This window comes from Pristiophorus japonicus, chromosome 21, assembly GCF_044704955.1.
Source record: "Pristiophorus japonicus isolate sPriJap1 chromosome 21, sPriJap1.hap1, whole genome shotgun sequence".
Taxonomy (NCBI): domain Eukaryota; kingdom Metazoa; phylum Chordata; class Chondrichthyes; family Pristiophoridae; genus Pristiophorus; species Pristiophorus japonicus.
The window spans coordinates 45330733-45343248 of NC_091997.1; the positions used below are offsets into that span (position 1 = coordinate 45330733).

General features: G+C 44.1%; 1 protein-coding gene across 2 annotated transcripts in view; it reads left to right on the plus strand.

Annotated features, from left to right (window-relative positions):
* Positions 1-12516, plus strand: part of LOC139233982 (vesicle-fusing ATPase) — a 322181-nt gene that overhangs the window by 64065 nt on the left and 245600 nt on the right. For both annotated transcript variants that reach the window (XM_070864726.1, XM_070864727.1), the window contains exon 4: positions 4216-4255. In XM_070864726.1, the coding sequence (XP_070720827.1) occupies positions 4216-4255 (40 nt within the window). The remainder of the gene's footprint in view (positions 1-4215; positions 4256-12516) is intronic.

Sequence of the window (12516 nt, forward strand, 5' to 3'; positions counted from 1 at the left end):
CGGACATCCCAAGGAAACCAATATTGGGAAAGGGACTCAACACAATGAACGTAAACAAAATAACACTAATGAAGGAAATAATGTCACTAAAGAGTGACAAATCCCCAGGTTCAGATGGGTTCCAGCCCAGGGTTTCAAAGAAAGTAGGCGAGCACATTACAGATGCCCCAACTATAATCTTCCAAAGTTCTCGATTCAGGAACCATTCCTTTTTAGATTAAAAAATTGCATACGTCACTGCTATTCAAGATTGACGCGAGAGGGGAAACCAGGGAATTATAGACCAGATCGTCCAACATTTGTTGTCAGGAGATTACTAGCATTTATAATTAAGGAGAGTGTCATGAACACCTTTCAGCTGATCGGAGAGAGCCAGCATGGATTTGTGAAAGGTAGGTCATGCCTGACAAACCTGATTGAATATTGTGAAGAGGTGACTAAAGTAATGGATAGGGGTATTATTTGTATGGACTTCCAAAAGACATTTGATGAAGTCCCTCATATTAACTAAGGTTGAAGTCCATGGAATTGAAGGCAAATTATTGACCTGGTTAGGAAATTGGCAACAGGAGATGGGCAACAGGGATATTGGGCAGGTATTCTAATTGGCAGGATGTGACTCATGGTGTCCCACAGGGATCTGTGTTGGGGCCTCAACTATTCACAGTATTTATTAACAACTTAGATGATGGGATGGGTAACCATATATCCAAATTTGCGATGACACAAAGATAGGCGGCATTGTAGGCAGTGTGGATGAAAGCATAACATTACAAAGGGATACTGATAAATTAAGTGAATGGACAAATGTAGGCAAATGTGAGGTCCTCCACTTCGAACCTACAAAGGATAGAACAGGAACACTCTAAATGGTGAAAAGCTTAACCGTGGAGGTCCAAAGAGACTTGGGGGGTCTATGGACATTAAAGTGATAGGAACAGGTACAGAAAATCAAAAAGGCTAATGGACTTTTATGTTAACCTTTATATCTGGAAGTCTAGAATAATGAGGGAGTAGAAATTATGCTGCAGCTATACAAAGCCCTGGTTAGACCACATCTGGAGTACTGTGAGCAATTCTAGGCACCACACCTTAGGAAGGATATATTGGTTTTGGTGGTAGTGCAGCGAAGGTTTACCAGACATCAAGGGTCAAGTTACAAGGTGAGATCACAAATTAGGGTTGTATTCCCTAGAATTTAGCAGGTTAAGGGGTGATTTGATCGAAGTTTTCAAGATATTAAAGGGAGTAGATAGAGAGAAATTATTCTAGGACTAGGGGGTGTAGTCTTTTTTTTTTAAAAAAAAATTAGAGCCTGACCTTCAGGAAATGCTTCCACACACACAAGATGGTAGAAGTTTGGAACTCTTCTGCAAACAGCAATTGATGATAGATCAATTAATTTTAAATCTGAGATTGATAGATTTTTGTTAACCCACCCTTGGCCCATATCCCTTAATACCTTTGGTTAAGTTGCAGATCAGCTATGATTTCGTTGAATGGCTGAACAGGCTCGAGGGGCCAAATGGTTCCCATATTCCTAAGCACCACTTCAGATACTTGAGCATGTAATCCAGGCTACACTTCAATGCAGTGTCTGAGGTGCAAACCCTTGGCTGGACACTAAACTGAGTCCCATTTGCACCCTCCAGCAGACGTAAAAGATCCTGTTACATGATTCGAAGAGCAGGGGAGTTCTGCAGTTCAATGTTTATCCCTGAACCTACATCACTTTATGAAAAAAAAAAGGATTATCTGATCATTAATCTCATTGCTGTTTGTGGGAGCTTGCTGTGTGCAAATTTCTGCATTTCACTACATTACAACATGCCTACACTTAAAAATCACAGTACCACGTTGTCTGTGCAGCATTTTAAGATGTCCCCCTGAGGTTGTGAAAGGTGCTATATAAATGAGAGTTTTTCTAAACATTCAAAAATGCTTTTGGAGGGTATATTGTATTAAGTGCGTGAGGTACTTCATTTCTAAAACCTCTTCTCTCTATGATAAATATCCTGAAAACACCCAATACACTGGGCCCAATTTTCCGCCCTCTAAGGTGCGGCGACTTTCTGGAATAAAAAGGGCGCCGAAAACTTATCTTGTGATTCTGCGAGCTCCTCAGGACATCTTCGTGCTCGCCGTGATGCAGCACAAGGGGTCGGGGGTGGAGCCAGGTCCCGGCGCTGAAAACCGTGCAGTAGCTCCTGGCCCCTGAGGCTGCGTGGGAGGGGCCCGAATGGGCTCCCCGGGTGAAGATCGGGACTCTGGCCTCCCTCCTGTTCAGCTTTCCCTTCCCTTCCCCCTTTCTCCCCTCCCTCCCTTCCCCATCCCTCTTCTCTCCATGTCCCCCTCCCCACTTCGTCGGTGGGACCCACCTTCCTGGCATCTCGCTGGGGGCGGGCCACGCCTGAAGTCCTCTATGGCAGCCAGGCATCTGCGTCGTTGGCGGCGGGGTCTGTTCAGCCTCCCTCCCCCCTCCCCCTCGCTATCGAACACAGAGACAATGACAGAGAGACAGACAGACAATGGGGGGCCCCGTCCCAGCATGCTGTTGGAGGGCTCCCGATGCTGCAGTAGGTGAGTAGAAACTTTTTTTTGTTAATTGTTTTTGATTGATTTATTTATCATTTATTATTGATGGCTCTTTATTTGTAAAAGTGAAGTGTTTAATGTTTGTAAACTTCCCTCCTCCCCACCCCCCCCTCCCCCAACCCTCCACGCCTGATTTGTAAGTGTAGGCATGATTTTTCTGAGCGTACAAAAATCTACACTTACTCCATTCTAAGTTAGTTTGGAGTAAGTTTTCGCTGCCTAAACTTGCAAAACAGGTGTAAGTGGCTGGACATGCCCCCTTTTGAAAAAGAAATCTGTTCTAAAATGGAACTATTCTAACTCACTAGAACTGGCGCAAACTAAATGCCGAGAATTTCTATTTCTAAGATGCTCTGTTCTAAACTCGTTGCTCCAAAAAAATAGGAGCAACTCAGGCCAAAACTTGAGCCCACTGTCTTTTTTGCATTTTTTCAACCTCACTATCCATATCCTTCGAGTGTGTATAGAGGTGCTGGTGCTGTGCTGCTCAGGAAGACTGGCTGTGTTTTCACGATGTTCTTCCATTCCTGAGAAATCGACTGAATAACAAAATGCTGGCTTTGTTGACCTGTACATTGAAGCACTACGTTCTTTCCATGCTCCTGCAGTTTAGTGGTGTGACTGTGATACAATGCTCAGTGGAGGCAACCTCAAATAACTGAGCATACGCAAGCTATGGGGAAGCTTCCGTATACACTGTCACCCACTCCCATGATGTTGTCCTGTGTGAGTGTTTTTAAGGTGGTGGATGGGGTGCAATTCAAGTGGGCTTTTTTGTCCTGGATGCGTTGTTGGAGCTGCACTCATCCAGGCAAGTGGAGAGTATTCCATCACACTCCTGACTTGCGCCTTGTAGGTGGTGGAAAGGTTTTGGGGAGTTGGGAGTTGAGATACTTGTTGAAGAATCCTCAGCCTCTGACCTCCTCTTATAGCCACAGAATTTATGTGGCTGGCCCAGTTAAGTTTCTGGTCAATGGCCTGAAAACTATGCCTTGATTTGGTTTGATTGTGGAAGCGACTGTTACCAATGCCCAGCTTTGCTGACTCATTGCACGACTCACCAGCAGTCATCTTCAAGAATCATTTTGTGATCTTCTGGAAAAGGCCGAAGGGATCCAACACATTTAGGTGGACTTAAGCATTCAAAATACTTTCTTCCAAGCTCTGCCCGGTCAACAGCCTGAAATCAGGTAAATTCAGTGATGGGGAGGGGGCGGGCGGTGTTGGGAGAATCACATGCGACCGTGTAGGAACCATTCCTCAATCGCTTCTAACATAGCCTGCTGTGCCAGAGTCTTGCTAATGGTTCACCATTCCAAGGTGCATGCAGCAATGACGGTCCAAGGTCAGGCGGAAAGGATTATTGTGATATTGGAAGTGTTTATGAGCACTAGATGCACTTTTCAGTGCAAGTGTGTGGTCACAACAGAAAATGTTTGTTGTTGTATCGTTTTTGAGAGGTATTTTCCAAGTCAGAAGACTAAATTTTAGTCAAAAATGTGGTGCGTCATTCTCAGTCCTCATTAAGATTCTGGATGTCCTAATTAAAAATAATACCTTTTTTTTAGTGAATTTATTGAAGCAGTGCTGTTGCATTAACCAGTTATCTTTTTCTTGCAGAGAAAATGGGTGGGGCTCTCTATTGGCCAGGAAGTGGAAGGTACGTTTCCTATTACTTTTTAATTCATAAACTTGCCAATAACATGAAACCGAAATATAAACCACTTGCATTTGTTTCTAATACTTGTAAAGTGAGCACAGTTTGCAAAGAGTGTGTATGTGTGTGTCCACATTGATTATCATAAGCGGAGTGAGGAACCCACCTTCCGAGAAGAGCATTCAAAAGATTGGTTCAAAAGGAAGTGGATAAAATAAAGCATTTTTTGACTCTACAGAAGTAATTGTGATAAAATAACATTGCTTTTAATTGGATGCAAATGTGATTGATTTTTAAAAGAATGTTAATTAGCTGCAACTTTTTACGCTGGAAAAAAATGCGGTAATGGTGTGACCATGTTACAACGATTACTATCTGTAGGCTGTTGCAACACTGCTGCTAGCACAGTGCCAATTGGAATTAAAAATATCACATGGAACAGTTGTGTTTGCATCGTAATTCAAACAATTCCTATCTGGCTACAAGACTATATATTTAAGGGCAAGTAATGCTGAGAGCTTGAAGGGAGGTAGCTGTGCATCTTTAATCAGTCTGTCGTGACCCAGTTGCTTATTATCTCCGCTGCTCATTAAAGAACAGGCCGGTGACAAATTCATGTGGCTGGGCTCTTGCCAAGATAGTGAATTTATGTAAATGCGATTTTAGAAAAGTCATTTATTTTATTAAAATAAAAATTCTCCACCATTTTGGAAAACAAATTGATTTTTTTCTGTCCAAGACCAATTAATTCCTAAATTAGAACGGTTTCCTCTGGTACCTCTAGTAAATGGTGAATTTTCATGTGTGACCTGCGATAGTGGCCATCAAGCTATTTAACTGTAGAGGAATCTCATCTGAGCCCAGTCCTACTGTTCCTCAGTGTCCACATGTATATTCTGTTTAAAGTTCTTCATGGCCTCACCTGTCCCTGTCTCTCTGCAACCTTCTCCAGCCTGATAATCCCGGCACCGAACTGTTCCTGCCTCTGGCCTCTTGCAATCTCCTATTTCTTTGTCCCACCATTAGTAGCTGCGTCCTGTCTGCATTGTGTAGCTGGACATCTGGCTGGCTGTATGTAACACTGGCTACCAGCATGTTAACTAGGAAAGCTAATGTACCCAACAGTGTACTGTGATTGCTTTTGTGTTCTTGCCTCCTGCACGCAAAGCCAAGGGTAGAATTTTACAGAAAATGCTTCAATTAGTTAGCGGCTATTTGTTTGTTTTCTATTCTACAACCTGCAGTTATTGCCAAGTATTTGCAGCACAGAAACCAGCCATTTGGCCCAAACGTTCCACGTGGCTTATACTCCATCCTTCATCTAACCCCATCAACATATCCTTCGATTGCTTTCTCCCTCATGTGCTTATCTAACCTCCCTTTTAATATTCCCCTCATACATGTATAGTTAAATATTGGACGAGCATGCTTGCTGCACTGAATAATTTGCACACACACTCTCAGTAGCAGTGGGAAAGTGGTCTGTGAAATGAGTAGTATCTACTGTGGGAACCAAAACTGCATTCTAAAATGATTTGCAACTTTGTAAATGTTGAAAATGACCTTGTCTTTCTGTGAGGTAGTACAAGTATGTCATTATGGCACATGAAGAGTTCAGTGAACTTGTGCTGCCAGAGTGCATCTTGCTCAGTAATTGGAGATGGGCTTGCCAGCCCCTCTTGTCGTTGCTGGTGCTCTCCATGGTCCTGATTCTGAACCTTCCAATTAGTACATATCTTTTTGAAAGAATGGATCATGAGGTTGACGGGTGGCTGGAAGAAAGCTGATTACTGTACAGAAGAGTGCATAAATCGCGTCCTTGTGCAGGTTTTGTGATGTGAACTGTTTGGGAGGGACAAGGAAGGGTGCTGTATACCATGATCTTTTGCCATTTATATAGGTTGGGAGTAGTTTTTTTTTGTGGCTTATAAATTAGTATGTGTATTAATAATGATTGTGGGTAAAGGCACTGCTGGTGTTGCATTGTCATAGACTGAAGCTCCAGGTTCTTGATCCAGTCTTTGCTGAATTCACTGATTTTGAGGGTTTAGCAACTGTAGCATTGAAATTTGCCTCAGTGCCCTGGATTACAAAGGGGGAAACAAGGTCCAATTTTCTTGGTTCCTCTTCTGATTACTTTCTGAAGACTAGCTGGAAAGTACATGTGTGGTGACATTAAATGTTTTGAGGTACATAAAGGGATACAAGTAATGGTCAGAAACCTGTTCAGATAAGTTGTAATGTTTGGTTTGTACAATACCAGAATATTCTGTACTCCTCTTCCTAAAAATACTGGCCAATGCTCAAGAGTGGGGCAGCAATGCACATTATAACATCTTGGACAAATTACAATCTTGCTTTCGCTCTTCACAGCAACTGCTGTTGAAGCTGTTTCATTTGAGTGTCGAGGGAATTGGCTTTATGCCAAGTAATATCTGTACACTTAGAAGAACTAAATTGTCAAGTAACCTCGAACGTCATAAAGGAGATGCATCGGTACACTTGTATTGTGCCACAATTCCTTTATTGTCATTTTTTTTTTCTTCAAAGAGAATGGGAGCAGCCATCTTTGATCTCTCTCCAGATGTGGGCCGGGATTTCTCCAACAGAGGCGCGTTCGATGCGAGCGGCATTGGTGCAGCATGGGAAACCCGCTCCGAAGTGCAGCCCCGCCCCCTCCCTTCAATCTTCCATGCCTGGAGCTTGTTAAGCCCGCCCTGCGGGTTTCCCAGCCATTTAACTGGAAGCGAGTATGATGACATCATCTGATGAGTCATCAGTGGTTTCATTAAAGGGATCATGCCAACTTTTTTTCACAGTTCCTCTGTCAGTCTTTTGTCGCATTGAGCTGCTGCAAACACTGACAATGACTGCACACAGGTGCAAGGCTGCACCCAGGCTCTCCCATGGCTCCCTCCAGATGCTGATGGAGAGTGTCACAGCAAAGGAAGGTCCTCTTCCATTCCAATCGACAGAAGCGAGCTCCCCAGGTCACCAAAGCAGCCTGGTTGCACATTGCACACGAGGGCACAAGCAGGGATGTCGTCTGGAGGAGCTGGCTGCGGTGGCACAAACCTTTCAATGATCTCAGTAGATCACGAAATGTTACCGCAAAGCCACAATCAACTTCATCCTGCTGTGCCACTCATCATATCCTCATTACTCTACACCTACACATCCTTACTCACCAGCTTACCTTGCACCTCCACCTATCCCTTTCTGTGCCTCTATCTATATTATCAGTTCCATCTCACGAGCCATCCCTCACTCGCCCTCATCCTTGTCCAATCATATCAACTAACAGAGGGTAGGCACTTGGATCCTTTAGCCAATGTTCATGTATGGTTAATGTTGATGCGTTGTCAAACATTGAAATCTTTATTTTCAGGGCTTTGCATTCTTGGACAGATTTTTGGCACCTTTTGGAAGTGGCTTAGTCAGTTGTAGTGAATGGTGAGACATAAGGTACCCCCAGCAATGGTCATGTGTGAAAGGAATGGGTTGGACATTGCAGGGATGCTTTATGATGCTAGTGTGGGGTGGTGCCAACCTGGCGCATCATGTGGCAATCGGGCTGTACAGCATGAAGTGATGTAACTGTGACCATGGTAAGGCCATCACTGGCCTCAGGGCAGTAATGTGGTCGGGTGCTGATGCTCTGTGTACTATGCAGCATCAGGTGATTACGGAGAAGTTTGGTGGTGATGCTGGTGTGTTTAGTGATGTTGGTGTTGGGGATTCTAAGGACCAAAGTGAGTTTTTTTTCAAGGGCACCGATGCTGCTAGAATAGAATGCAGGTGAGGTTGAGATGATAGAAGCAATCTGTCAATGGTGAGAGAGGTTGCACTAAGGAGGTGAAAGTGAATAGAGAGTTCACTGCAAACACTTCCAACCTGCTTACAGCTCAAAAGTCTCTTCCAAAGCCTGAAGGCTTCAGCTTCTGACATTGGAAAGTGAACAGCTGTGAAATGGTAGTTTTTATACCACTTCTGCAGCTGTCAACCAGCCAAAGTGATGGAGAGTCACCGAGACCCTGACTCCACTTACCTGGCCTGAAACCCGAAGGAAGGCAAAGGTTGGTTAAAATTATGTCAAATCATATTAACTAGCATTTAAGTACTTCTTAATAATTACCTGTCCCGCCGCTTGCTGTTGGGTCTGCGATCCGAATTCCGACCTGACAACTGAGAAACCCACACTGAGGGGGGTTCAGAGCAGGATTCCCCGACCCGCTGTTGATCAAAGCCATTTTGACTGTGGGCCCGTCACCAAACTCGCAGGGCTGGGAAGATTCCGGCCATGATATCGGAATGCTAGTGTCATGGGAATGATGAGGAATGCTACCACAAACCATTGTTTCCATTCACGTCACTGAAACAGAGCTCGGTGTAGTTGAGGTGCTGTAAACTAAATACCTGCTAAGTGTAGTAACTAAGCTCGAGTACAGATGTGTATGTCTCAAGATTGAGAAACGTTTCTCTCTCTTCCCCCCCCCCCCCCCCCCCCCCCTTAATTCCATCCACTGCAAGTTGGTGGTGTTTCTTGTGGAAATATCACTTTGTCAGCCTGAATAAAGATGTTTAAGATCATAGTGTTCACTGTGCCCAGGGGACCCGAGAAGTGCTTCAGAGTAACTTGCCTCACCATCTGTCAAAAATAGAAGGTAAAAAGGATTTATATTTCTGACTTGCTGAGATTGACACAAATTCTAAGTCTGTGCAGGCAGCAGGCTCTTTGAAATGTTGAAAGGAAAGTACATCGAGAGGCCATAATCAATCGGTGTAACCGAGAGGTAGATATAGGACATTGTGAGCTCTCGACAAAAGGCAGTGAATTGGATTTTTAAAAATAATTGAAGATCAAGGTGCCTTGGAAATTTAAAAAAAAAAAGAAGTAAAATTAAAGATCAATTTATGTTGACCATGGCAGCTTGATCTTTAATTTTACTTCTTTTTTTTTAAATTTCCAAGGCACCTTGATCTTCAATTATTTGAAGAGCTTGTGCCTGTGGCTTTTTTTGTTTCTGGATGATCATAGAATCATAGAACCATAGAAATTTACAGCACAGAAGGAGGCCTCATGGCCCATTCTTCTATTTCCTCATTTCCATTTTTCTGAGTGGACTCGGGAGAGGTTGGCGATTTCAGTTGCAGTACAGGGGCTGGGAAATTGAGCTTCAACTCCTGCCTTGTGTTTTATTATAGATTATTATCTGGGTTTTATTTTTAGTTCGGTTACCTTGATGGCAGCGCCCACACTATTGCCCTAGTTGAGATCAGTTATATTGGCGCAGATTGGAAATTGAACTCTTGGGGTCTTCTGTGCTCAGTGCTACATTTTGTAGTGCAGCTACACATCGCCATCTGGTAGGCTGTGAAATCTTGATTTAAAAAATTAAAGATCTGTGCAGCCTCCTGACGAACTGCCATTTTGGATCTTGGGGGGGATTGGATGCGCACTGCAAGTTCAGTCAGTGAGGTGGTTTCATAGAGCTTGTGCCTGTGGCTTTTTTTGTTTCTGGATGATCATAGAATCATAGAACCATAGAAATTTACAGCACAGAAGGAGGCCATTTCGTCCCGTCGTGTCTGCGCTGGCCAACAAAGAGAGATCCCGCCTAATCCCACTTTCCAGCTCTTGGTCCGTAGCCCTGTAGGTCACTTCACTTCAAGTACTTTTTAAATGTGGTGAGGGTTTCTGCCTGTACCACCCTTTCAGACAGTGAGTTCCAAACCACCCCCCCCCCCCCCCCCCCCCCCCCCCACAACCCTCTGGGTGAAAAGATTTCCCCTCAAATCCCCTCTAAACCTCTGACCATTTACTTTAAAACAATGCCCCCTGGTTGTTGACCTCTCTGATAAGTGAAATAGGTCCTTTCTATCACTCGAACTAGGCTCCTCATAATTTTATACACCTCAATAAGGTTCTCCCCTCAGCCTCCTCTGTTCCAAAGAAAACAAACCTAGCCTATGCAATCTTTCTCATAGCTAAAATTCTCCAGTCCAGGCAACATCCTTGTAGACCCTCCCCCCCCCACCTGGAACCTCTCTAGTGCAATCACATCTTTCCTGTAATGTGGTGACCAGACCTGTACGCAGTACTCCAGCTGTGGCCTAACTAGTGTTTTATACAGTTCTAGCATAACCTCTCTGCCTTATATTCTATGCCTTGGCTAATAAAATCAAGTATTACACATGCCACCGTAACCACCTTATCAACCGGGCCTGCTACCTTCAGGGATCTGTGGACATGCACTCCCAGACCCCTCTGTTCCTCTATACTTCTCAGTATCCTACCATTTAATGTGTATTCCTTTGCCTTGTTAGCCTTCCCCAAATGCATTACCTCACACTTCTCTGGATTAAATTCCATTTGCTGCTATTCTACCCACCTGACCAGTTCATTGATCTGTTCCTGCAGTCTGCAGCTTTCTTCTCCATTATCATGCGATTGATAAAGAAGACTTTTTTTCTTCAAGTACAGTGATTTATGTAGTAGGGCATTCTCAGTTTATATTGAGGAAGGTTGCTGCTTGCTGACGATGGAACATATAGCTGAGCCGAGCAGCACTCTGGAGAAATGGGGCCCGAGGCACTGGATCTGCAAGAGGCTGCAGACTAATTTTTTTTTTTTATTCCCACGGTCATTTCTGTTGGTGGAGCTGCCCTTTCCACACTTACATTTTAAATTTTTATTATTTTTCTTTCCTTTTACTAATTCTCTGGATGTGAATGTTGCTAGTAAGGCCAGCATTTATTGCCCTCGAGAAGGTGGTGGTGAGCTGCCGCCTTGTACCGTGTGGTGAAGGTGCTTCCACAGTGCGGTTAGTGAGGGAGTTCCAGGATTTTGACCCAGTGACAATGAAGGAATGGCGATACATTTCCAAATCAGGATGGTGTGTGACTTGGAGGGGAATCTGGAGTAGATGATGTTCCCATGCACTTGCTGCCCTTGTCCTTCTAGGTGGTGGAGGTCATGTGTCTGGTAAATGCTATCGAAGAAGCCTTGGCAAGTTGATGCAGTGCATACTGTAGAGAGTACTGCAGCCAAGGTATACTAGTGCTGGTGGGAGTGGATGTTTAAGGTGGTGGTTGGGCTACCAATCAAGCAAACTGTTTTGTCCTTGATGATCAGCCTCTTCAGTGTTACTGCAGCAATGCCCATTCAGGCGCGTGGAGAGTATTCCATCGCACTTGTGTGTATTACAAAATGTAATGTATAGCTTGGATCCCTTATTCAGAACTCCCTTATCTGGAACCATTCCCAGCCATCTGGTGGCGCATGCGCAGAGCTCCAACATGAACAAATTGAAGTCCCTCCTCGCTGCCAACTCTCTCATTCGCTGACCTGACCCCACGATCCACCGCCACCTCCCCCCCCCCCCCGCCCCATGATCTCTCTGCCGCACTCCCAGCCCCAAGCCAGCCGGCCCTGATATCCCCTTGCTCAGTACCTGTATCATCCAATTTAATGTGACCACTCCTCGTCCGGAAAATTCCTTTTATGCAGAACCGGCCAGGTCCCGAGGGTTCTGGAAAAGGGAGGTTCAACCTGTATTACATTACACCACACTGGAAATCAGTTTTTAATTGGCACAAAGCTGCACTTGTGTTTAAGTAAAATGCTTCCGAGCCTAAATCTGAGAGTAATGTGTGGGTTGTCCCCTCCTCTTTTCATTTTCCTGTGCTATACACTTGTCTGTGGAAAAGCGGTCAGGTAGATAACTGCTTCCCAGACCTCTTCCGAAGATATCTCCATCTCCTCCTCCGATGGAGTGTGCAAGCCTATCCTGGACTGAGTGACATTCTCTTCTCTAGGCCAGCTGTTGAACTCCACTCTCTCTCCCTTAACACAAGTGAGAACAAAAACCTACCATATGTGTTTGGTGCGATGCTTTATGATTTAGTAATTCTGTTTAGACCCCTGTGGTGATTGGGAAGCTATATGTCCTGATTTAAAAGAATAAAACTAGTGATTTAATGTATTTAATAAATTCCTCTCCTTTATAGCTGTCAATTTGGAATTGTTCTCAACAACAAGGTTGGTCCATTGTGTGAATTAGGAACAGGAGTAAGCCATTCACAGTAATACATGTAGGGGGAAGGTAATGAAACATGCTGCAAAATTATTGAGTAGATTCCAAAGATGCATTAATGAACATGGCTACTGTTTGATGTAAAATGGAAACTGTGATATTTATTGAGATAATTGATGGTGGTGATCCTCAAAAAAAAAAGCTGAGGGGATAAAAGGCCGAAATGTG